General features: G+C 45.4%; 1 protein-coding gene across 1 annotated transcript; it reads right to left on the reverse strand.

Annotated features, from left to right (window-relative positions):
* ZBTB40 (zinc finger and BTB domain containing 40) lies at nt 1-27,266 on the reverse strand (the record flags this gene model as incomplete). The annotated part of the gene is given in 19 exon segments (XM_084300221.1): nt 1-112; nt 114-160; nt 1,428-1,570; nt 2,034-2,052; nt 2,056-2,153; nt 2,156-2,186; nt 2,190-2,319; nt 2,321-2,420; nt 7,484-7,652; nt 8,648-8,781; nt 11,401-11,593; nt 18,263-18,405; nt 18,984-19,164; nt 25,809-25,901; nt 25,905-25,942; nt 26,563-26,577; nt 26,580-26,623; nt 26,625-26,800; nt 26,802-27,266. Coding segments are annotated over 19 exon segments (2,331 nt in total).

Raw genomic sequence — 27,266 nt, forward strand, 5'->3', positions numbered from 1 at the left:
TCAGACATCAAACAAGTCCTCCATAGTCGCTGTCACCAGCTCCGAGCCAGCTTGCCTCACCTGGGATTCGGGCAATGTCACAAAGACTTGGGAGACAGCAACCTGGGCTTCCAAAAGAGATGATGTGTTCTGCTGCTCCTTCCCCTGATGTCTGAATCACCTGTATAGGAGATGAAATGGAGTGAGACGTTTACAGCATCACTTTCTTTGCAGTCACTTTGCTGCACACATCTTTCCTTCTTTCCTGGCCCTGTTCCGGCAATAACATTTAGCTTCACACCAGAGGACTGCAATTACAATAGGCGTGAGACTAATGGCAAACTCTAAGCTAAACACACTAATGATGCAAAAGAGAAAACAGAAGAACAATTTAAATATTTCTCTCCACAAAATTGCTATAATTTAGCTCCACAAGCAGTCATAGACAATAAACACACTATGATTACACACTAGAGGAGTGCCAGCCCAGGGGATCTTACACACTAGGCTCCTTCATCCAAGGAGCTATTCTCCACTGATGGCTGAGGTTTTAAGAGAAAGAGTCTGGGTTCAGGCCTAGCATTTGGCCTCCAACAAAACAGCTATCATCTCATGGGGTGTGTCATCTGGCTTTTAACAGCCTCTGAGTAACCAGGCACCTCTGCACACAGTCAGTCCCTCTCCCTCAGCTCCCAAAAACCAGTTTATGAATGTGAGTTGCAGCCTGTGAAGAAGAAAGCATGGAGGTAAAGGAAGGGACACTGATGGCTGGCATTCAGCTGGGTTGGAGTCTTTGCCCTTCCCCACACAGACTGCAAGGGCTGCAGCATCTGCATCAAGCTGCTTGCCTTCAGTACAGAGCACTCAAACCCTAAAGCACTCTGGGCTTAGGGGTTTATGTACTGGTTCCTTCTAAGAAGGTGGAGTCAGGAAGCAAAAGTGGTGACAGGAACCACAGCGGATTTGGGGAAGAACAAGAGGGTTGGAAGGGGTGGAGGGATGAATCCAGGGGGATGCAGCACAGAGCAGTCCTTACCTGCACAATCTGGGCTGTGGTGGCTCAGGCCTCTGTGGTTTGGTGCTGTAGGTAGGATTATTCCAAAGGAAATGTCGGAGTGGCTTCCAACACGCCACAGGCCACTGTGAATCCACCATGGGAACCTGTAAACGAGTGGGGTATCAGGGAGAAGGGACTCTCATGATGCAGTGAGTCCCTGCTGGGTTTCAGCCCTGCACATCCTGGCCATTTGCAGCTCCCAGTGCCCTTGGGCTGACCCTGACCCTTGCACCCCAAGCTCAGAGCCCCCAGGTTCGCTACTCGTACTGCTCAGCCTCTTTCTGCATCCCAGGGGCCCTGCAGCACCACGTCAGCACTGAGCACTTCAAGCAGACAGAGAGCACCGTCACCTGTGGGCTCTGTGGGGAACTCTTCACCTCCCAGGGTGAACTGGAGGGATATTACAGTGCTGAGCATCCCAAGGTGGCCACAGGTGGTTCTTCAGGGTGGAATTGGAAGCAAACTTGGCCCCACACTCCTCGCAGGAGAAGGGCTTTTTGTCAAAATGCTCCATCAGCTTGTGGTACTGCATCCCTGGGGACATCACGGCAGCACCAGTGCCCAGCACAGGAACCCAGGGACAGCTTCTGACAGCCAGGTGCCTCCCGCAGCTTCATCCCAGCCCACCTGGGCACCACGAGCTGGCCACAAGGAGGGCAAAGAGACACAACGCCTCTTACTGGTCCTGCTGTGCCAGCCACAGAACTGGAACAGCTCGGTTATTTTTGGAGGCTTTTAAATTTGCCAGTAGCCCCACTTTTCCTTGATGAGCCAAGTGGAAAACCAATTAGGGAAGAACTAATCAGAAAGTAGTTGTGCTCAGTGGGGCAGGAGAAACAAGCTGAGCTGCATTTCCCTCACATGGCACTCTCAGAGCTGCAGGGAGGAAATTTCAGACTATCACTTTATTATGTTGTCCAGCCTTCTTCACAGCATGTGCACAGGGCCCTAGGACAAGCCCCCCTTTTCCCACCCTGCTATCTATCACCAACCCTACCTGAGGCATGAGCAAACTCTCAGGCATAGATGCCACATGCCACAGGGAGACACCTCTTCTTCTTCTTGGCCATCCCCACCGCTCCATGGACCTCCAGCTGATGTTTCTCCAGTTCTTTGTAGATTTGACTTCAGTGCACCCCTTACATTGGATTTACTTTCCCCTGGCCACCCAACAACGTTTCATGTGCACCTTTAGGCAGCAGTAGAAGTGGAAGCTCTTATCACAAGCTTTGCAGATAAAACTCCTCTTGGAAGAAGCTTTCCCTTGTGGTTCCTTCGGTTCCTGCCCCGTCCTCTTCTTTGTCCAGAGCTTCAGCTTGGGACTCACTGTTCACCTTCCACTTCCTGATCTCAGCTTCCTCTCTATTTCCTTCCATCAAGAGCCCTGTGTACAAAACAACTCCTGTTTCAGTGGTGACCAGCAGGACTGAACACCAGCCCCCTGGTTCCTCATCTCCTGAATTCTCCCATGCAGGGAGTCACCCCTGCACAGCAGGAATGGGCATGAATCAGTGGACACACTGAGACACCACAATGGTGGCACATGGCTCTGCACAAAAGCAGTTGTGGCAATGCATGGTACAAGGCACAAAGAAGCAGTCCTTTAACTTTTCCACCCACACGTACCAGGGGCTGGGTTAGGTGACAAGAGAAACATCCAGATTTTCCAAAGAGCTTGCTCCTCACTTGGTGACGACTGGAACAATTGTTGCTTCTACGAGTCTGCCTCTTGCTCAAGCGTGTGAAGTTATGGCTGCGCTTAAATGTTTGAACATCTGAGCCTCAGGGATGATGCTGTCTCACTAATTCTGCCATTGAGAGTGGATATCCAGCTATTAATTACAAGAAACCTCAGGAACACTTCCCAAACACAAACTCTTTGAAAGACAACACAATCTTGCTACAACCTTTTTGAGTCTTCTGGTTAGGGCCCTGAGGTATTTTAAATCACTCATTACATTCACTTCTTACAAACTCTAATGCTTTTCTGAGTCCCTGTAACACCGTCATCTCAAAAAGCAAAAGCTGGAAAACTCACCTAGGATCTCGGTCTACAGAAAAGACCCACAGGGAATACACATATGGAAGAAATCAAAATACAAACAGATATATCTGGCTTCTTTGTTATAATGAGAACCATGCATTGTGTGGCCATGGAAACCACTGCAGACTTCTTTTGCCAATGCACAGGAAATTCATCCTGTATTTGAAAAGCTTCATTTCTGCCTTCCTCACTACGGGAAGAGCTCAGACAAGTTTTCTCCCTGCATGGTGATACCGCCCCGAATTTCCAAGCAGCTAGAAGCTAGTTGACATAATTCCAATGCACACTGACTCAGAAATCTGAAGATGTCAAGCGGTGACCCACCAACCCCTGACTATATCAAGGGAGAAAAACAGACCATAAGATTGTTTTCCAGTTTGCCCCCCTCTGTCAAAACAGCACTACGCACCCTTCACCTCTAAGGTCTCTTCCCACATTCCTGTGACCCACTGTCAGTTTCTCTGATCTAGGCAAACAAGAATCTGTAAACCTCCCAGAAACGTTGAATGTTGAAAAGAGATGAATGTATGTGAAGATATGAGCTTTAAGGAAACCAGAACTGGATATGTCTAGAAGTGCTACAGCAGCAGGAGCTTAACTTGTGTCCGGCTGAAGCAAATAAAAGTTGTGCCACAGAGTGCAGTGGGCTACAAGCCAGCCCCTGGCCCTCCTGCTCTTATGCCTGTGATGCACCATTCAGGATTACAAGGGATGTCAGCACGGTAAAGCTGTCAGAAGCACCTCACGACAAGTGACTTCAGAGTCACACCAATCTTCAAGACACCCTCTTACCTGTTAGGGGGCATGACCTTAGAGGAATGTAGATTTCCAGAACCAAAACTGCCTTGGTCATGCCCCTGGCTGACCTTCCGGGGAGCCCACAGATCCTGAGGGTCTGTGTACATCAGCAATGCCTGAGACAGGAACTGCTGACTGTGCACTTCACTGGGACTCAGGCACTTTGTTTCTCTGTGTTCTCTGGTGGCAAAGACATCCAGCACTGGAAGCAAAATCCTGCTGTTAATTATGGTGTATTTCACAGTGAGTTCTCTTTCTCTTTCATAAGTGGTCTGCTGAGTTTGTCATCCTGGTGGATACTGGAGTATGTGACTCCAGAAGCAGAGACCCCCTTGATGTATGACCAGTCTCTTCTACTTCTTAGCTTAAGCTGGAAGAAAACCCTGCCTACATTTTTGCATCTATCCCCTGTCAGGAAGCACATGAAGGTCAAATGTTTGCCGACATGCATGGAGCCATGGACAAAAGTTATACAGGAAAGAACGGAATTTTACTTGCAGACCCTCCAATTTAAAAATTGTAATGGCTGACTCAGGCCTAAGTTAAATGCCAACTGCCTTTCTTAAACGCAGCATTATGCAGACAAAAACCCTCTTGTCTGGAGTTCTTGACACATCTCTGAGATCTGAAAATTACGCATATTTTGACAAACCAGATCTCCCAAGAAGTGACTCTACAGAGACCTGGAAAGCAGCTAGCTAGTGAAGAGATTGTGGAGTTGGCTGGCACAGACAAACCTTGTCCTTTTAAGCACCAGCTGCCAATAGTAAAAGCAACCCAGCTACAGAAGGGACCTGAGGAAAAAACAACAGACTTCATATTGTACCTCCATCAGAGAAGCCAAGCCATTATTTTGATGATGCTGAGTGTGGCATCAAAGGATGAAGCTTCCTCCACAGGAAGTCCTGGTGCTTGTCAAGTGGTTCAGCTCACCTACATTAGGTATCAGAAATATATTTTCTTTCTCTCTGTGATAGAGATGTAAAAAAAAACCATAGCTTTCAAATGGAAATGCAAACTGCATGTGTCTCCATGGGGCACATATGTTCTTCAGAAATGTGAGATTTCCTCCGTTTTTAGTGCAAGCTCACATCTCTCAAACATGAGGCTCTCAGTTATCATTCACATTTCATGCTATGAGCCACATGGTTGTTGATCCATAACTGCAATCCGCAACATTCAGGGCTGGTAAGCTGTGATAGCAGAGTTAAGGAGACCAGTAGAAAAACTAAGATAAGGAAGTTCATTGTAAAGATCCATAGAATGCCAAAGAAAGACTGGTAACTGGCAATTCTTCTCTGATTGATTCATACAAAAACGTTTTTACCAAATAAATACCATTTTTCCAGGGCTCTTGTTTTTCATGTTGCTTCTTGCCTGATTTTGTCTCAACTTTGGCTTGAAGCCCTGCAAAGACTCTTAGTAACAGCAGTCTGCTCTCTTTGATATCAGGGCCAGAGAAACAGGCATCTGCCAGAGCGCTTCAGCTGACTCGCTCTGCAAGGTATCAAACAGCTAAGGTGGTCTGCACGTTCAAAGATACATGCAATTTTTGTTGGCTTACACACTCTAGAATGTTAGGAGGAAATTCTTCACTCAGAGGGTGTGAGGCACTGCACAGGTTACCCAGAGAGGCTGTGGATGCCCCATCCCTGGAGTTGTTCAGGACAAGGTTGGAGAAGGTTCTGGGCAACCTGATCTGGTGGGTGGCATCCCTGCCCGTGGCAGGGGGGTTGGAACTGGGTGATCTTTAAGGTTCCTTCCAACCCGAACCATTCTGTAATTCTATGATCTCATGGTTAGACAGGGTCAAGAGAAGTGAAGCAGGTGACCAGAGCTTCAGTGGGGAACAGAGAAGGAATGGCAAATAAGAAGGAACCAGCTTTACTCTGGAAACCTTCATCAGAGCCATGACCAGGCAAAAAAGCCACACGGATTGGCAGCAGCTCTTTACATTATAAGGGGGAACATTATAAGACATTTTAAGAGGGAACCTAAGTTTGAACTGAGCACAAATAATGGATCTACAGTATAGGACATCTCTCAGGGGACCATTACGGCTAAGGAAGTCAACACATAGGAAGAACTTCAGGAAGATGAGCAGAGCGTGTGACCTTCTGAGCCCTATGGCTGGAGCAGTAAGCCCAGTCCTTGATTTCTTCTATGCATGCACTGCTCTGAGCCACCTAATCCCACCTACCACTCTTCAATCCCCTACCACCTTTCCCTATTGCTCAAGAATGAGACAAGCTAATGAATGGCACCTCTCTCTCTACCCCTTCCTGGCAGAGAGAGAACATTTCCTTTGCTTGTTACTGACAAACATAAAAAAAAAAAAAGGCAAGTGTCAAAGCCAGGAGGCTTATGTTCATCCATAAAGACCAATCATGGCTCTGACTTAAATTGTCAAACCAACCAATTAAATTTCCTACCCCTAAAAAAAAAAAATAAGACTAATAAAAGCCATTTACTCTAACTAGCAAGCAGTCTGTGAGTGTTCCCAGCCTGCACTGTTAGCTATGCAGCTCTAACACCACAAGTAAATAGGGATGGACTGAACTGAACGTGTCTGCGTTTGGATAAAAAGCACACCGTGCACATCCATCAGACTACGCAGCTGAAAAAATCCATACGTGGACAAACTGGGAAATATGATGGCATAAAAACATGTGAGAAAACAGAATAAGCAAGTCACAGTTGCATTCAAGAGAATGCAAACCTGCAGTTACTTTTCTAGTTCTCTTATCTTTTCCATTAAAGCACCAAATCCTCTTAAGCATTCTTCCTTCAAATGACGGATGCAGAGGCACAATTCAGCTGAGCCGGAAAGCATCCCACAGCTCAGGGCAGGGTCTCACACATGGTTATTGCTATGTATTTGTTTCTGGAGTTCAGGAAATTACCTTTGCCAAACTGGTACAGTATGTAACATTTCCCTACTGCTGTGGGACTCTCCTAGGGGATCATTTGCTTCGCAAAGTGTATATATAGCAAAACCAAATTAAGGCATGGTGAGACAATTAACTCAGAAAATAGTCTGGGGCTACAAACTGCACCATCACTGTCATCCTTTCACAAGATAAGTGCACTCAGATGTGAGCTTTTCACAATCGGCCTGTGAAGTACTCACACATACACAAAGTCAACAGATTATAATGGAAGTCCAAATTCATATAGATCCAACAGTATGCAACAAGGAGAATCAAAGAAACCCCACAGGTATGGATAAAAATTCTGAGAAATAGCCTAACATAGATACAAGCAATGTAAATGAGTTGCTTAAATGTCTCCAGAGCAAAGGCTAGCATGGAGAACTGCAAGCACACCTAAGGAATACCAGTATGGGGTCAGTCAGTCTCCACAACTCTCAGAAGCAGACACGTTTGTCTGATGCACTTTAGCAGCAGGAGAAATTTGCACTCCAAGGTGTTTATCCAGAGATCACCCCTGGGAATTCTCCTGCAAGTACAACCCCAACATTAAGAGCAGTTCTGTGAAACAATCAACCACCAGGATATTGAGGTCCGCTACAACTCAAACTACCCAAAACTCCCAGTTCTGGGTGTGAATGACCACAGAAGGACGAAAGCCTGTGCATTTCTTACCCACATGCCCTGGCTCCTGCATCACTGGCTGCAGGTCTGGGAAATACACGTGGACATTGCACAGCAGCTGACAGATCTTGATGGCCTGGACAGTCTTCTCCTGTGCTGTACTCAGAGCTGACTTCAAGGAGGCCTCAGAACTTTCCTTCTGAGCAGAAATACTCAGTAGCTACAGAAGTAAGAAGAAGAAAACATCACATGGCAGAAATTTTGGGCTGTCAAGGGATGGATGGTCTGGGAGCAAGGGCATGTTCACTTTTTCTGTTTCATCTTTTCTGCTGGGAACCTGCTCTGAGAAACCAGCAAAAAAAATCTTTCCAAACAAGTCTTTACCCTTCCACTGATACATGTGCATGAGCTAAAAGAATTTCAGGACTAAACCAAGTTCCAATAAATTCATTCTCAGACTTTCTGAATTGGTATCAGCTTACTTAAAACTACTTCTCCATGGAAATAGAGTTTACAAGTTTACCCAACTTGTAAATCTGTCTTTCATACACAACTTTCCCTGGGCTTTTCTCTTGCTTCCAAATCCAAATCTTCTTCAGCCAGCCACTGCAAGGAGAGCCAAAGTGAGAATCTGTGTATGCCACTATGCACCTTACACTTCCAGATCTCCAACAGCAGCTAAACAGGACAGGAATGTGCAACTGCAGATTGCTTCATGGAAAAAGTTCACAGCTACTTACTAATGAACAGAGACCATTTGTTTTGTCAGAGGGCAAACAGGCAAGGCACGATTGTGATACAGAATCACAGCATCCTCAGTGCATTTTCTAGGAGTATTTCATTATCATGTTAGATAAAGTCCTCAGACAACTGACTCAAAGGGAAACCCTTTCAATCCACTGGCAGTTCTGCTTTCTCTAAGATTTCAACACCCATCCAGAACAGAACCGAATTTTCTGTATCTGCATATCTGCATTTTTACCAACTGAAAAGCTTACTGGCAATTTATTTCACCTAGAACCTCCTGCAGATTTATATAAAACACGCAGTATGCTCTCACTTCTGCAGAGGGATGCCTCCAACTTTGAATGCCTTGCCTGACCTAAGTAACATCCCCTGATTTCAGTGCATGCTAGGGCTTGTCCAGATTCTGAGCACCAAATTGTGCTGGCTTCAAAAGGCAGCTGGGGTACACACTGCATCATTCCCTCATACCTCTTTTACTGCTTCTGTGAATCCTGCTTCCCCTGGAGCCAAGCCCTCCAGGTCTGCTCTCTGCCTAATGGTCTCCAAGATCAACTTGCTGCGCCGCAGGATGATCTCAGTGGCTGTGCTTTCACTGGTGGCCACTGAAGAGGAAAATAAAAAATAAAGTTATTTACAAATACAAAACCCAAGGAGAACCTAAAGGCCTAACACCCATAACAACAGAATCAAGAACTGAGTGGGCTGAGTCATCATTGGTGCAAATGTTAAGGGAAATCAAACCAGACTTGTGACTGTACAGTGGCAGTAACGCCTTCTTCTCCCCCTTACACTAAAAAAATGCAAATTCAACCTCATTCCTTCCTCTCACACCTAATTCCAAGCTGAATCTGCTGAGGCTTGACCTGATGAATCTGAGATACAATGACTCTAGAGTAAAACCACAACCTTTTATAGATACCACAGTATGAGAATACAACAGAATAATTCAATAAAGAAAAAAAAGAAAAATAAAAAAAAAAAAAAAGCACAATCCTTACTCAGGGCAATGAAGAGATTTGGGGAAAATACACTGTGTACCAAAAATAATTGTACTTGTCCCCAAAAATGATTGTACTTGTCCCCAGACTAATTTATAAATAAAGCTGGAAATTGCCAAGTAGATGAACCTGATTTTTTTTTCCACTGCTAGAGTTACAAACTTGGAGAAGATGCATAGTGATATTTTCATAGGAGAATCCAAAATAAAAAACTATAGTTCATCCAAGACATCTGTGCATATTTTTTGTTTGCATGCTTACATCCTCTAATCATTTTGGTTCAGTTTCAAACAGAAAGATCAATTACTCACAAGGCACTACTTGGGAGGAAAGCAGTGAAAAACACACAGCTTGGTGAAAAGAAAATACAGTCCTTGGGACCTAGGAGACACACAGTGTCATGTAGGAAGAGAAAGCTCTCCAAGGTGGTGAAGGAGGCAGTGGAGACTGTGGAATAATCAAGGGATGATTTTGAGCTAGTATGAAAAACTCCTTGGAAAAAGACTTACTGGAGACATCTTGGTGAAGATGAGGGAAACTCATCGAGCACTTTAGCACTGTAAGGTTTAGGTATGACTTGTATATGCCCCATATGGATCAGGGAGTGGTTTACAAATAAAAATATTTTTCCCCTTATCCTATCAAAATGTTTCTGATTTTATTACACAGACTTGAGTTGTCACAAATGCATTCCCCGCATCCCACCATCATACCAAGGTGAGCTCCATAACCAGAGCATATTCCCCACCACTCCTGTCTCTTAGCACTACATTACAGGACAGGCAAGGGCTACCACTAGCAGCTCAAATCGTTCCCTCCCTCTTCATTTTCTTGATAAGAAATATTTGTACTTCTGTTTGTTCAAGCTGCAATTTGAGGAGATTCAACTCTATGTAATTAAGCAATGCTCCTCCTCGGAATGGGTATTACCACTAGATAATTAACCATGTTGGGAGTCTGGTGTTTCAAGAAAGCAATCATGCTTAACAAATGACAAAGCAAACTGCCTGTCGGGAATGTTTGCTACAGAAGAAGTTATCAGCATTATGAGTGCAGTTTTGCTTTCTATTAAACAATCATTTACATTTCACTGCATATTGATTTAGCTTTTAATTTTCAAGTCACTTAAGAGCCAGGGAAATTTGCCACTCTATCTGAATTGCTCAGACTTGTGCCTAAATCCACCCCAACTCGGAAGGCTGTTCCACCAACTGAAAGCTGAGGACTCCACGTCCCAGTACGACCATAGGCAGGCAAAAAAAACAACAAAAAAAAACACCAGAAATAAGAAGGGGACTAGCTGTCCATTGCAATGATGTCTACTGGGGACACCAAGTATGGGACACCCATCAGCACAGTCTACTCCAGCCAGGAGACCACAAGTTAATAATCATGGTCTGCAGAAACACTACCTGGATCTAGGGGAGGACCAAAGCCCAGCTAAGTTTCCCTGGCACTGAGTAGATTAAAACCTCAGAACCGCATGGTCACTTTTAATGTGAATGGAAATTACAAGGCAAGAGGCTAATTGAGCAAAAATACCGCTCTAGTAATTCCCACAGGAGGGCAAAATGGTGATGATAAGATAGCCCTCAGAAACTACGTTCATATGTCAAATATAAGATCTGGAAAAAGCCCACAATCTCTGCGAACCAAAAAGAAATTCACAAAGACAGCAGCCAGGTAAGTCATTGTCTACATTCAATGTCAAGACATCTGTGAGTTTGGGGAAGTTTTAGATATTTGCTTTCAAAGCCAGCCAACATACATACCATGAGTTAATGTCACCAATGGATCAGAGTTTGGCAAAGATGCTTTCCCCTGTGAAGAGTTTATTATGTGAAAATTGTTCTGTCCATTATGGAGAATCATGCTGCTGCATTTAAGTGACTCAAACATGGAAAGTAACTTGACACTAGCAGGAGGAGTTCTCCTGTTTTCCAGACATGATAGCCTAGTTTCAGCATCAAACTCAAGGAAGGAGAGCAACAGGCTTCTGCCCAACATCGCTCATTTCATTGCAAAGCAGCAGGCTTCTTTTTGGCATAGTCCTCTCACCCCAGTGCTCCAAATCAGTTTTTATTTGAATAAAATGGCCATCTCATTCCCTGATACAAAATTAAGGTTATAAGAACGCACGGAAGTTCATAAAAAGCAACCAGACTTCCTCTCAATTCCCTCAACCAAGCCCCCATATATCTGAACGTAGTGCACCCATCATACCTTTGTCATCAGAGACATTTGCTGCTACCACCAAGTTGTCTAGCAGAAGGTGGAGACCAGGGAATGATGCCTTCACAACCCCCAGAAGTCTGACCAAACTTTCAGCTTTCAAGGTTTTCTCTTTTTCCAGCTTCTTGAGCAGATTTTTGATGGCTTCCCTCTGAGAGCTGCCTTCACAGCAATCCAAAACTGCCTGTGACAAAGAAACAGACAAGAAACTGCGAGTGCTTCCTACAAACTCCTAGACCTGGATAGCTCTAATGAAACAGGGACAGTATCACAGTGCTAAGAACAGCAGCAAATCCATATTCACTGCTTCCTTTAATTTGATTAACTGGGAAATGTTATGGGGTGCTAGTTACAGGAGAATTTAAACACATCCCAGAGTATAAGAACATGAACCAGCAGTGTGCCAAGGAAGCCCAATGGCATCCTGCATCAGAAATAGCATGGTCAGGGGGACTAGGGAAGTGGATGTGGCATTTAGGGATGTGGCTGATGGTTGGAGTTGATCTTAAGGGTCTCTTCCAACCTACATGAGTCTATGATTCTAAGCAATTATCCCCTTGTACAGGGAACTGGTAAGACTGTGCCCTGTATACTGTGTTCAGCTTTGGGCCCTTCTCTACAAGGACATCAAGTTGCTCGAGTGTGCGCAAAGAAGAGCAACAAAGCTTGCAAAGGGACTAAAGAACAAGAGATAAGAGGGGTGGCTGAGTGCACCACGGTTGTTTAGTCTGGAGGAGACTGAGGGGAGACCTTATCGCCCTCTACAACTACCCAAAAGGAGGTTGTAGTGAGGAGAGTGTTAGTCTCTTTCCTCAGTGGACATGAGGAAATGGTCTCAAGTTGCATGAGGGGAGGTTTAGATTAGCTATTACGAATAATTTCTTCATGGGAGGGTGGTCAAACATTGGGGCAGGCTGCCCAAGGAAGTGGTGGAGTCCCCATCCCTGGAGGTATTTAAGAGACATGGGGAGGTGGCACTAAGGGATGTGATATAGTGATAGGACTTGGTTGCTCAGGTTGATGGTTGGACTTGATCAATGAGCAATAAGACAAGAGGAATTGGCCTCAAATTGCACCAGGGAGGTTTAGATTGGATATTAGGAAACATTTCTTCACTAAAAGGGTTGTGAGACATTAGAACAGGCTGCCAGGGAAGTGGTTGAGTCACCATCCCTGGAGGTATTCAGAAGATGCATAGATGTGGTGCTTAGGGACACGGTCTCATGGTAGACTTGGCAGTGCTGGGTTAACAATGGGACTTTATGATCTAAGAGGTCTGACCTAAATGAGTCTATGGTTCTATGATCTTGAAGGTCTTTTCCAACCCAGATGACTTTATGATTTGAAACCTTGAAAACTATCTGGGTGGTTTCTTACACCAGCTCTTGCTCTTGCAAGTTGTTAACAAACAAAAATATTTCAAGGACAGAGTTCAAAACAATTTTTCATCTAATGTTCTTAGCAAATACTTTTTAAATTGGCAGTCTCTTTTCCCTCATTTCCCCCATTTCTTCTGTTTGTCACTTGAAGATGAGATGAAAAAAAAGATGACTCATTAAATAAACACTCTATTAATTGAATGATTATTTCTATGATGAGGCCACATGAGACATCTTATGTGTGAGACATAATCAGGGTAGCTTGGAAAAGCTCTAGTATGCCACTGTAACACCTCTCCAGCTCAGCCAGTACAGACAGATTCGTGGGGAATGAGAGGGGATCACAGAAGTGTGTACACACACACACAGACTCCTGCACAGGGGTCCTACTAAATTCGAGCTCAAGGTTCCTACAAGGGAAAGCCATCTCCCAAATACATGTTGACCTACTCTCTGTGTTCCTAAGCATTTATAATGTAGAACTGGAAGGAACTGGGTAGGTTACCAGTCCATCTCACTGCTGTCATAAACACTACATTATACAATCCCATAAATAAAATTATTAAGATCTATCCTAAAACTAGTTATCCATTTTGCTCACTTTCCTCTGGTTGGAAAGCTCTTCTACAGTCTCATTCCCCTGTTGATTCTTCTAATTTTCAGCTTAAATTTATTCATGGCCAGTGTATACCCACTAGTTCATGTGCCAACGCTATCTTTTAGCTTAAAAAGCTCTTCTAAACTCTGTATTTACTCTATTCCTCCTCTCCAATTTCTTTATAAGAGCATGATCATATTCCTTCTCAGTCTTCAGTATACTTGTCTAAATAAAGCAGCTTCTCTTGTAGAATAGCTTCTCCACTCCCCTGATCTTAACAACTGCAGAACTGCCTCTACTTCAGTACAAATTCATCCTTTTTGGACACGACTAGAACTGCACACAGTATTTCAGACAAGGTACTACTCTTACCTCTTGTTACTGAACTTTATACGACTGCATCATTCAATTTTCACTACTTACATCCCCGTACAGACAATTCTTCTCCCACTTGCAGATCCTCCTCTGTGTAGGCAAAAGTTCCCAGTTTTGCTCATCAGCAAGTCCTCCTAGCATGGTTTGATATTTGTGTCAACAACATTAGTGATACAATTAATTGAGTACCAAGAAAGCCACTGGTAACCTTGCTTCAACATGTCAGTCCTGCCTTCAGCACAACCTGTAGTTATTTTCCAATCAGCTACATCCTCTTTTTAGGATCATCATTTCCTTTAGTTTAACAATTTTCCCACATGAAATTCAAATGCTTTGCTCAAGTCTAGATTGAGGCAGAAAACCCCATTTTTATCTCATCAAATAAAGATTCCAGGTCAGGCAGAAACAATTTACTTGAACACCTTTGCTTCATTTTATCCCATTTCTTTACTTACATGCAGTGCTTCAATTACATATGCCTTCCAGCCTTTTCCAGTGCATATTCCTGTGCAGCCATAGCTCTGGTTGCCTGATCACTGCTTCCCACTCCTACACACATGTCCTAGTTTTAGCCCCTTTGTAGGGACTACTCCCAGCTTGAAAAATGCATCCATAAACCTTGCTCTCATAACTATGTGTGTGAGCTCCCCCACTCTGCTGGATGATGAGCCAGAATCCCCTTTGCTCTCAGAGTTGGGGTTTCACTTCAGGAAATTTCTATTCTTGTATCTCTTCACCAAAGCTCTCCTGGATTTGTCCTTTGGCTTAGCCATGAGTTTGTGGGTCATCTCCTCTCATTATCCTTTTTCTTTACTTGATCAAACGTTTGTTACTTATCTCAGTATACACTGTGATTCCCAACAGTCTGACATGCTGCAAGCCTCTCTAATTACATACATTTTCAGACCTCTAAAGTAAATTTCTTTGTCTGTCTGCTGTTTGAGCCATTCCTGGCAGGTTCTTTACTTGGCCTAATATTCCTCTTCAAGTTATACATTCACTCAGGTCTGCAACCTCTCATACAAATTCTCCTCTCTTGTTGGGGATGCAAACTTCAGACAGTTCTCATACCTTTAACATAAAAGAAAAGAACCCAACAGCTCCTCCTGAGCTCTTATGAGCAGCTGAACTCATTAATTAGTTTCTCTCATTTCGAAAAATCTGTCCTTTTATAGCCAGAACTCTGTTAGTGAACTTGTTGGTATATCCTTCCGTCTAATTCACACTAAGCTGACTTTTGGTCTCTCAGTCTGAAGTCATCTTTTAAGAGAACACAGGAGGGGTACAAGAATAGCATCCTTTTGGAGAGCACATACTGGAACCTGTTGCTGCTCCCTGGCAGGTATCTGCACTGCACTTCAACCAGCCTGTTCTGGGGTTATGTGGTAGGGTTTTGGTAGTGGGGGCTGCAGGGGTGGCCTTTGTAACCCATGTTAGATAAGGGCCAGTTTCAGATAGCTAAAAAAAAAAAAACTACTGCACAAAAGCAGCTGGGAGAGCCAAGAGTGAGAACCAGCCCTGCAGCGCCCAAGGTCAATGCATATCCCAGGCAGAGAATATCTTGTGCAGATATTCTTGCTTGTGTGGTCTTTAACACTTGTCCTAGCTCCAAGGCAGTTTGATTTGGGCACCAAGTTGTGTAGGCAGTGGAGCTAAAGGGGAGGTAAACAGGAACAACATAAAAGGCCAAGAGGGAAGAGCAGCAGGAGCTCACGCAGGGGAGCTGGAGAGGAGTAGAGTGATGGAGGGATGTTGCGAGAAGTAAGCAGGAGCCAGGTGTGCAAAGCAGGAAGAGGAAGGTGGGGTGAGGCAGGCTGGAAACCGTGGCAGCAAGGTCTGCAGTCACCTGAGAGCCCTGCCTTACCACAACCAGATGAGAAGGGGGAATGCCAACACTTCAATGAGGTGAGATATCAACATATAGACCAGACGGCTACCAGCTGGTAAAATGCCCAGTCCCTTCTCGAAGAGGTCTGGACAGAAGGAAAAGATGGGTGGTGTTTTTTTTACAGCCACTCTACTGCTCCAGGTTCAGGGCTGCACCATGGACTGGTGACTTTGAACTATGTGACAACCTAAGCCAAGGGACGCCATGCACAAGGGATTATCCCTCCCTTCCATTTCATCCAAATGTGTTTTTCTTTTCTTAAGATTTTGCACCCAAGCCATACCCCAGATCCTCCACTCTACATCCTCTCAAACACTAAAAAAGACACAAAGTTAAGCACTCAACAAATGGAATTGCTAGACAAAAAGTTCTCTACAAAACCTGAGAGTTGCAAAGGGGCTTCACTTCACCATGTAGTGTTTTTTGAGCAAAAAAAAAACAGACTTGCTCCATGCACAGCTTGGAATAGGCAGAGAACGATCCTAGTTGTCTAGAAAAAAAGGGTATTACATGTAGGACTCATGTTTCTCTTGATGAATAAATGTGTCACTAATGAGGCAGTAACTGCAAGAAGAAAAATAAAAGTCTCATCTTTATGAAACCTTGGAGAACTAGATCGTATCCCTGCCAGCCCAGAGCTCTTGTGTGATTCTGCAGGAATCGGGTAAGATGAAACCTTCAGAGGTGGCAGCTGAATTCCATGTAAGTTTTCCCAGTGCCACACCTAAGACACCAGAGATCTCAAGCGCACATATGCCACAGTTCCACCGTTGTAATCAAGTTAACTTTGAAATAATTATGCACATTTCCACTTGTCTAGGGAAAAAAAAAAAAACACAGCACAAACAAATAAAGCAGACCTTAAAAAATAAATAAATAAATAAAAGACAAAAGAACCCCTAGGACCCCTGTTCCTCACTTCAGTCTACACTTGGCAATTTGCACCTGACTTTCCTGTGCTTCACCTCCCAGTGCAGCTAAAACAAGGGCAAAAAGGGAACCCATAGAGAAGAAGAGAATTTTGTATTCAGAGCAGGGTTTGGAGGCTCTGCAGCAAACAGTCTGGGAGCAGGCAGCAACTGAAGAGGATAAAAGAAATATTGAATAACACTACCCCTTCACCAAGGCAGAAGTCCTGTGAACACCAGAGCGTATGATCACGCAATTAAATACCGGATCCTATGCCCAAGGGTCAGAACTATGACAGCAGAATGGTTTTTGTTGTGTTTTTTTTTTCCCACATGGGAAGGGAGGTAAAAAATGGCTGTGTTTTAACTACCTGAATTTATGAAGGCCACATACACAAAAAAAAAAAAAAAAAAAAAGAGTGCAGGGAAAAGGTGCAGCTTTTAAAAGCAAAGGCTGGATTCCGATGTGAACAGGGGTGTGAGAAAAATTCTAAAGTCCCCACTTTTGATGCAGTTTTTATGGCTGGGAGCTCAGCACCCTTGCAGACCTCTGCTGACAGCCACAACAACCCTGGCATATTCCAAGTCCTTTGCTGCACTCACACCTCTCTCCCTCTTCTCACATCCCCTCCCAGGCTCAGACGTGCTGCTTTCAGAGGAGAAAATTCATCAGCTGCTACTCACCCCCTAGCCCACGAGGACAAGGTGGATGCTCTGCTAGCAGCACTTTCTCTGGCCCTCCTGCAATCAGCTGTAGCTATATCCAAGGCTGCCCTGTGCTGGAAACCTTGTCAGGGATTGCGTGCAAGGGAGCAAGACAGAAACTGAGGCATTTACAAGATGAGCAAGGGTTTTCAAGCAGCATGTCGTGGCTCCGGTCAGGCTCACTCAGACAGAAAGCAGACATCATTCATGTCACTGAGCACAACAGTGCTTTCCAATCCCTATAATCCTATGTCAGGGGAACTAACTGATGTGACAAACTAGGACAGGAGGGCTGCAAGCTATGTGCTGAACGCAGCACGCCAGGACACCTGCAAGTTTCAGCTGTACTGGCAGGGTACAGCCAGCTCGCCTCAAAACAAAAAAAAAGAAAGCAGGTTTTACACTACTTTTTTTTTTTTTCTCCTCTTCATGGCTTCTTCAAATCAACATACATAATGCAACTGCTTACAGGAAAGCAATAGTCCTCCACACCAACTGCTGCATTCAAGACATCAAACAATAAGCAAATAAATAAATAAAAATCAGTCAATGGGTCTGCTACACTTGCAGGCAACTGTGTGCCCAGAGTTAAAGAAAACAGATGCTGGGAGAGCCAGCTGAAAGATAACTGAGTACACAAGGATGTGATGACATGCAGGCAGCACAGGGCTGTAACGGTTCTGCTGAAAACAAACTGCACTGCAGAGTCTTCTAGTGGCTCACAAAAAGGTATCTAAATAGACTGAGAAACACTGGGTGCCTCCTCTGCCCCAGTTGCAGCTTTTGGGGACAATCTGCATACTGGCCAGTTCACCCTGAGGCACCCTTCCCAGTTCAGCTCTCATTATTCCCACAGCTCACAAGCAGTCCATGCTGTGCAAAGGGAAATCACCCTGTGAGGCTAGCCCCTCGCTTGGCAAACCACGTGGAAAGACAGTGCCTTGCAGACACACACGTACACCCCTCGCCCACAGAGCTTTCCTTCTCACGGATTTGTTACCCGCTTCTCCGAGGCGGTCAGGAATCCCTCTTCTGCTGCCTCCAGGAACTCTATGATGGGGCTCAGCTGTGTCACGCTCTGGATCAGCTCCTCCCTGCATCCCAGCAAACGAGCAGTCAGCATCTCTCCCTCTTTCGTGCTCTCTGGGGGGAAAGGGATTCAGAAGCACAAGAGAAGAAACAAGTCAGTCTGAAGGAACTGACAGGCTCCTGAAGCGAGTGAGACTTTGTGAAAGATCTAAGTGAATAGCAAAGCTCATCCCAAGCACAAGCAGCAGAGAAAAACCACTTTATGATTCTCTTTAAACTCTGTGAAAGGAAAACGTCTCATTTATCTAACAGAGCACAAAGCCATAAAGCAAGCTGGAGGTTAACACCAGGTTTGCAAGGCCACTACTTTGTGTCAGACTCCACTAAGAAAGGAGCTTTCAATCCTGAGGCTCAGCTGTGCTCTGGCCCACGTTGGCTGTGCAGCCATCGATCCAAACCTCCAGGCAGCAACGGGGAGAGCCCTGCACTGCCTGCAACCTGCTGCTGTGGAACAGAAACACGCCAGGATCGTAGCCAGCACACAATAAGCCTCCTGTATCTGAGTAAGGATACAAGGATTGAACAAATGCTGGAGCACTGCAGCCTGCCAGGGGGACGTGACCAGGTTGCTGAAGGTGCTTTGTCTGTGTGGTTACCCACTCATTTTGCCAGAACTGTGCCCAGTTCTCTACCTGTTTGCTGCAGGGCTTCTCCACCGTCCTGTTCCCTCTCCAGCAAGGCTGCTCTCAGCTTGGGATTCACATCTTGAAACAGCTTCGGTGAGGACACAAGGGTCTGTGCATCCTTCACTTTGTCCAACAGCTTTGTGAGCACTGACTGTTCCCCTGCCTCTGCCAGACAGGCAACCAGAGCATACAAGAGAACAGGCAAAGCTCAGGGAAGGTTTAACAGCACAGCCAACTGCCTGATACAAGCAAAAAAGCAGAATTCTGGGGGTTTCCTTGAGGAGAGGAAAAAAAATAAAACATAGAAACCCACATACACATGCACATCAACAGAAGTTGAGCTCGCTGAGGCCCTGCCTGCAATGAATTCAGCCCCAGGAGATGTCTGGGCTGTGGCCACCAGCCCCAGCAAGGAGGGCAACAAGCCCTGCCTGCCAGCTCTTCTCCTTGCAGTGAGTCCTGCCGATGGGAGCTGGTGAATGGCCCCGTTCCAGCCCCAAACAATCCTCTTCAGACCAGGGCTCTCCTAACAGCAAAATGCCAATAGCTAGCTGACCTTTTAAGATTGTAAACACTTATTTAAGAAGCCCAAGACTAGAGGAGGGAATACAAGATATCAGTGCAGAACAAGGAGAGCACTTGCATAGAGAGCAGAGAACATTTTAGGTGGGACTTTTAGGAATTCCCATCCCCAAATCACAATGGAGTCGTATCTCCTAGCTTTGGGCACATGCTTTGGAGATAAGGCACACAAGTGCTGTCTGTTGTGGGCTCTCAGCACACCTGGTTATCAAGCTCAGAGCTCCAAAATCCACTCCAGTGACCCAAAAGAGCAACCAGAGGCAAACAAGCCTGTGCAGTTATGGAAATAAAAGGAAAAGAAATAAGCTGGAACTCTTGCTCCCATTTCCCTGGAGCCCTTTAACGCTGTAAATACTGCCCCTAAAGACACACGCTCCCCAGCTCTCCACAAGAGATGCCAGCCTTTCAGAGCAGGCATCCTTTATTAGAGACTCCAGGGATGCTATAAAAGCACCTTTGAAGTGGAGAGCTTAGCCCAGCTCCTGAGATAACGGCCATTTTCTGCTGTCATTGTCATTTTTATTTCTATGATAAAAAGACTGAATGTAACTGCTTGAGGCCACACCAGGGGGATGCTGGACTTGCTTTTCCTAGCAGGTGTAAATGCTCATATTTTAGGGCAGCGTGACAGTGCAATGACCTATTGCAAGGAGCGTCCACAGAGGGGGAGCTGCAGGAGTCCCAGTTCTTACCCACTAATGGCATTTTTCCTGCCAAACAGAGAGACGTAGACATGAAGGGCTCTGTTATAAATGAAATAAATAAAAAAAAAAAAAAAAAGAGAGAGAGAGAGATGCAGCAGATGTGCTGAAGAACAAGCTGAAAGGTATTTTTTAATCCAAGCATCGATTTTTAATAAGACTTGATAACCAGATCGTGTTTGTTCTCAAGGTTTGCATGTCTGGCCCCTACCAGATGAGGCTGATCCTGCAAAATATCTCGAGGCTCACCTTCCTAAAGGTGCTCAGCACCTTGCCATATGCATGTTTTTAATATGTATGAAAAGTAACTTGCATTGTTGTTATTTATTTATTTATTTATTTTTAATTAAAATCAGCACAGCATTACTACCTAGAGATCCACTTAACATCCCTTCCTCGGTGCATGGTTTTCGTTAATGGAAATGAGTTTTCAGAAACTGAAAGGCTCTGCTATTTATAGTCTGCTTCTGGAAGACCTTTCCTCAGACACGTTGCTCAGTGGGAGCAACAGCCTTTTAGCATTGTTTTGAAGGAGTGCACGGTGCATTTTAGACTTACTTTGAAGCAAAAACAGCTCCCAAAGAACCTGGAAGAACTGGAGAAATAGTGCTATGAAGCTGGAATCCCAGCTTCCATTCAGTGGTAAGGTGCCCACGTGTCGTAGCCTCATCTATCAGGCTTTCACTGCATGGGACACTTGCAAAACCCTTCACGGCCAAATCGGCACAAAGCAGCATGCAGTCAGCTTCCAGACTGGGGCAAGAGACAGGCTGAGGGCAATTTCCCTGGGGGCAGGGAAACCAAGTCACTAAGAACTGACTTCAGCTTGAGTTGTACCACCAAATGGCACCAAAGTCCACTGAGAAGTTCATCCCTGACTGCGGGTGTCAGTCGTGGTGCCTGCAATGCCCCAGCTGCTCACAGCCCTACCAGTAGTACCTCAACGATCACACACCATGAAAATGTCCCCCCAGTTCATCTTAAACCTCCCCAGTTCCACAGCAGCCCTGGGGTAAGAAACACCACAGAAGATATGTCCCCTATCTCCATATCAACTTCCACATTTGGGGGATTTCTTTCCTAATACCTTCAGGTCCTACGCTGCTACATCCCCTCATCCTGCTGCAGGATCTCTTGCTCTTCCCCATTTCTCCTTCATGCTTCAAATTCTTGTGCTTCTTCTAACATTCCCTGGAGTAAACCAGGTGGGAAAGTGGTGAATATCCCACGTGCAATGACCCATAACTGAGCCTGCAGATTTCACACAGGGATGTGGGGAGAGAGGCAGAGCAGCAGGCGGTGCAACCGCAAATCCAGCTGGCCGCTAATCCACAGCCTCACCTTTTTCCTGTAGGTGGATTTTCACATCTCATCCGTGCTTCTGCTCCCACTGTGAGACATGCCTCAGGTGCAAGAGATCTCTGCAAAAAGCCACTTGACTACTGCTGAGTGATCTCCCTTAAGCAGCAGCTTCAGCACTAATGCAAGCACCTAGAAGTGGTGGGAGGGTTCTTCAAGAGACGGGCTGGAAAGCCAGGAGGCTTAGGGTGGCAGTCGAACCTTGCTTTAAACCCTTCCCTCATAATCCCAGACACACTCAGCTCCAAGACTCACCCCTGAGCACGGTAAATTCTGTGTCAATAACTCAGCCCTAGCTCCCTTCCCTGAGGAAAGCTGCACAATCCATGGCCAGCTGCAAAGTCTCCAACTGCAGGCAGCCAGTTCAGAGATGTAACAACCAGGCCTCTGCGAATGCAGGTTGGTTTAGGTTTTTGTTTGTTTGTTTTTACAGTGTACTTTTTGATGTGCATAACATAAAGAAAATATAAAAAAGCCATCAGAAAACCACAGCCCAGCACAGACAAAGCCAATGCCTGCAATACCAATGGCATGAACAGCAGTGTCCAGCTCACATCTGGCCCACAGAAAAGCTCCTCGACTACAACTGAGCCATGAAGTCAACCAGTTACCACTGGTACAATACATTATATGTATGATATACCATTGGCATACAGTAATCAGGGGAAAACTATGTTCCCACTGCTAGTTCAGCTCGCTGAAATGTTTTGTCTGTGGTTCCTCCCCCACCAAACCTGCATTTGTAAGTGACCTACGAGGGAGACTCCAACATCAGGAAGGTGCCATGGAGGATGCTGGCTCCTGCTTGCTGTGCACAAGAATTAAAGCTCAGCCAAAACTTCCATGCAAGAAGACCAGAGCAATGAAAAAGTTTCTGCAGCTTTGCCACCAGGAAAACAGGCAAACCTGCAAGCTCGTGCTCCTAATCAGGATGCAGAAGGTAACAGCAAACCTTTTTCCGCCGCATCCAGAAATTCCTGCAGCTGCAAATGAAGGACAGCGATAATTGGACAGGCCCATATGCAGTGGAAATGATCCACAAGCACAGTGACATTTATTCTGCACTAGAGAATCAACGCTCCCCCACTTCATCTGAAACCAGTAGAAGAGGGAACAAATGAGCTGTGCAATAATTTGAATTGAGTTTCTCTAAGAGAGCACAGGAAGATAAGAGTTGACACCAGCAAAGCTCTTCTACGCTTCCCCAAATTACTGCAATTTCAGTCTTGTTCTCATTTCCAAGCAGGTTTCATCCAGGCCAGAACCAAATTAGATAGGAATAGTTTATGTGAGTTACACAGAGAGACTTCAAAACAAAAACAACACCCCAAAAACACATCATCTTAAATAGAAAACCAACTTATAAGGGTACATCTGCATTTTTCAGCCCAGGGAGCAGAAGGTAGCAACAATCTTAGAGAAAAGTAAAAATTCTGACAAAAGCAAGGCAAAAAATCCTGCAACTTAAACTTCTGCTGGAGGTACCTGGAAATAAGGCAGCAATGCTGAAAGGAAGCACAGCACAACCCCATAAAACATAGGGCAAACATGAGCAAAGGAACAGAAACAGGGAGATGTCTAAAGCAAACTCTCACTGAAACCTAAGGAGCTTAAAGCCAGACCAGCCTCTGCTCTAAAAGCAGCTGATAAAACCCCCACCAACACTCCCGAGCCCCAGTGCTGTGCGTCAAAAACCCAATACTGCTTGCATATAGGGACAATACACCCAGAAAGGACTCGTGAGCAGGAGGACAGGCACGAGGGATGGGAACTCTCCTCTGCAGCACGGCAAGCACTCCCTACCAGACTGCTCAGCATGAAGAAAAGGCAGCTCCTCGCACTGCGTGGTTACATCTACAGACATCTCACTGGCTTCCAAATTGACTTTACTTATCCTGAGGCACCCAAGAGACTTCAAGCAAGTGACTGGTAAAATAATATGAAAAGGAAACAACAACAACAAGAGAGGAAAAAAAACAATGATTTCCTACCACTGACACAATTTCAGCCCTAATTACACATCCCGAGCTGGGCTCTTCTGAGCTGAACTTACACTTTAAGCATCAAATATACCACTGTGTGGTGGCCCCCAAAAAAACACAGGGCCCTTAGGGGTAAAAGCAACACCCTCTGCTGAAAACAGAGCCCAGCCCGGTGCCAGCACCGACAGATCCTGCTTATCCCAGCAGGAGCTCAGAGAGCAACGGAATAGGCTGAGCTGAGAGTTTTTGCCTAAGCCCTTACTTACACTGAGCTGCATCCCCCCTCCCCACTGCCTTTGGGGCTGACACTTTTCATGCTTGTTGCAGCTGAGAAGTGATTTTTCTGCAAGGCTTAAAGAAAATCCATTTCTCATTTATTCAGCATTTATTTACAGCTACAGAAAAATTGTCCAGGTGCCATTCTGCAGTCAGATACCCAGACTGTCTCTGAGCTCTGCAGCTTCCCCCATTTGGGCCTTACAGCTCATTTGGGAGCAAAACGGGCAGGGCATATGGCATATAAGGGCCCACCAACCTCATCTGCCAGGCCTGAAGAAACTCAAAACATTATAGTTACTGCAAAGCAACAGAAAATGGGGCTCCTAAGCCATTACAGAAGTAAGGCAGTGTACTTGCCTACCTGCAGCAAGGGGTGTTAGCAGGTGAGGGGGACACACTGGCACAGGATGCCCCCTGGCAGCGCCTGTCCGTGCCCTGTGAGTACAGCACCCCCTTTGCAGTGCTGCTCCAGTCAAGCTTCAATTACCAATGGGTAAAACCTTAAACCTGACATCATTTTCTAATCTGGAAGATGAACAAACACACAGAAATGTAATCTTTCTGCAGGCACGCAGAGAGCAACACACTCAAAGGTGCTCGTCAGCCTGACCAGGCTTGCAGCTGCAACTATGAATTAGTACCTACATCTACCTCCTGAAGCTCCAGCATTTTTAAATTGAACACCATCAAAGGGGTCAGCCACTAAGAGAACGCAGACTTTCCTCCCGTGAACATTCAAAGGCTCATCAGAAAATAAATCTGTATTCCTCAAAGGAATTCTCCTACCTGCTGTCATACTTTTTTTTTTCTTTTTTTTTTTTTTTCTAGTAAAGATGTTGACTTTGGTTTTCAAAAGCAGAAAGCTGTCTTGGCCAAAACATCCCATGTCATGTAGACATGCTGGTACTGCTGGGCCCTGGTAACTAAAACCCAGACAGCTTCTCTCCCAGTGAGCTTGTAAAACCTACAGGTCTCTGCCCTCTAATCTGGGGAACATGAGTTCTCGACGTCAAAAGTCAGGCTAACCACAGAGTCTCCAAAATGTTGGCAACAAAACTGCCATGCTCTTAGTTCATTACATACAGAAAAGCTACAGAGGGCAATTCATGCAGCCAGGCAACCTAGCCTGAAAACATCTCCATCAGAAGCAGCCCAGGTGAGCTCAGCAAATGCTTCACAGCTGCGGCTCTTCCCCAGACACTGTGCTCAAGCTGTGCCCCTCAATCAGCTCCTGCATGGCCACTACACAAATACAGGAACTTCAGTAGTGCCACTGCAGATGAAACCTGCTGCTTCTTTGGTGGCTTTGAGCTACCATGATGGCTGGCATCTGTTGTTCAGAGCCCACGATATCCTCCGGTGTTAACCAAGCCCTAGATTTAACTATCTTCCAACACCAACCTGAGCATCATTCACCTGCAATGACTGCTTTTAAAATGGCACGCCACCAGGAGAAGCGTCATGGGACAGCAGGCCAACACGCCACACATCTGTCCCCACCTGTGACACTCCTGGTGAACAGCCTGCAAAGCAAAGCAGAGCAGATGTTCCACAGCAAGCCTCCACCAAGGGCTCAGGAAGTCTGTTTGGGGATCTCATGTGTCAGTCATTGCCCTGTTGATACAGTTCCCTAAGCAAATGCCATAAACAGGAGTGCCAGAGCTCTCCTACCAGGCACTGAAGATGTCTTCAGGGCAGGACACCTTACCTACTTACTTACCTCCTTACCTACACGCAGGAGCAGCTTGCTCTTACAGATGCTTCTCAAGGGTGTTGTTCAGGTGAGCATGATTTGCCCTTCAAACAACAAAGCACCAGAGCCCCAGTTTCCCCATGAAAAGATTTCCTAAACAGGGCCCAAACTATTCTAGCCCTCAGCAGGGTGGAGAAGAAAAGACTTGTATTATTTTTCCAATAAACACACCTACCTCCCTTTGAGAGGCATCAATTTCTCTGCACTCTTCTAGTCTTCTCAGCACAGCCTGGGCATTAGAATGGGCCTCAGAGAAAACACTTTCGTATCAGAGAAAGAAATCCAGTTTACAGCTTTTGCTCTCTGCTGCTGTGTGAGAGAAACAAGATGAGTTATTTGCTAATTGAAGGGATTCACAAAAAGCATGATGTGATTGAAAAGCATCAGTTTGTAACCAGCACATTGGCTGTAATATGAAAACTGTGACTCACAAATCCCTTCTAAAGATATCACGCAGCCTGGAGGAAAAACCAACAGTTTATTTAACACTAGTTATAAATGGAACATTTATTTTAAATCCATTGCAGCCTCTGTTTTCCTCCCATGCTGAACACAAGTTTAAAAGATAAGGTGGTATTAGCAGGCAACCCTGTGCACTTACTGTTACAAAGATTGTGTTACCACCCCATGTTCTGCACTAACACAGATCCCACTGTACATCAGATGCAATCACATGCATGGATAGAAAAGTTTTGCTCACTACAGCTCTGGTAAAGCACTAAGAGAGAAACAATCACGAAGGCCTAAGGAACATGCCAGAGGAAAAAAGTCCCTACAGAACAGGGGTACACACCAATGCTGCTACCAACCCAGGGTAAACTAGAATGAAGAAATGCAGAGAAAAAGATCCTGCATACCAAGAAAGTGTAATGCAACTGGGTTGTAAATCATTAAGAGGCAGCGCTGTGCCCAGACCTGTAACGTCTCACCTAAATCATTCTTCATGTCTTCTCCAGAGGCTCAGCAGGCTCCTCTTCGGCACAGACACAGATGAGAGCCTGACTCTGCCCTGAAGGACCCAGAGCTGCTCAGCATCATGTCCTGTGGAACCCAGGTGTGATTTGTGGTAAGCTCCTGGTCAGGAAGAGAAACGTCTCCCTCCATTTCTGCTTCTACAGAGCCAGGAGAAGGGGACACTCTCTGAGGGTTCAGGGTATCTGTTTTTTTCTTCTGCAGGAGTTTTTTCAGACTGGGGCAGATTATCAGCTTCAGTGCTGTTTCCAGATGACTCTGCTGTCTGACTGGAGTCCTCTCTCACTATCTGATCCTGACTTGAGCAGCTGAGGAGGTCTCTAAGGAGGTTTTTGCAACTAACAGCCACATCAAACATCTGCAGACAGTCTGACACAGAGATGACTTTGGTGAAGTTGTGTTTCCCCATCAGGAGTTTGCCAGTGTACATCATCTCCAGCAACAGCACAAACTCCTGAGGTGTCACCACAGAAGCATCAATGGAGATAGTGCCTGTGCTATCCAACAAGGATTTAAAAAGCAGACTGGCAGCCGCCAAAACAATCTTGTGCGCTCTAAAATGAACAGTCCCAATGAAGACGGTGCAATCACAGAACTGCTGCTCCTTGCAGAGTGTGTACAGCTGCTGCAGCAACTGCTTGCTGTAACTGGGAAGCTCCAT

The sequence above is a fragment of the Netta rufina genome (assembly GCF_964035555.1).
Source record: "Netta rufina genome assembly, chromosome: 22".
NCBI classification, from domain to species: domain Eukaryota; kingdom Metazoa; phylum Chordata; class Aves; order Anseriformes; family Anatidae; genus Netta; species Netta rufina.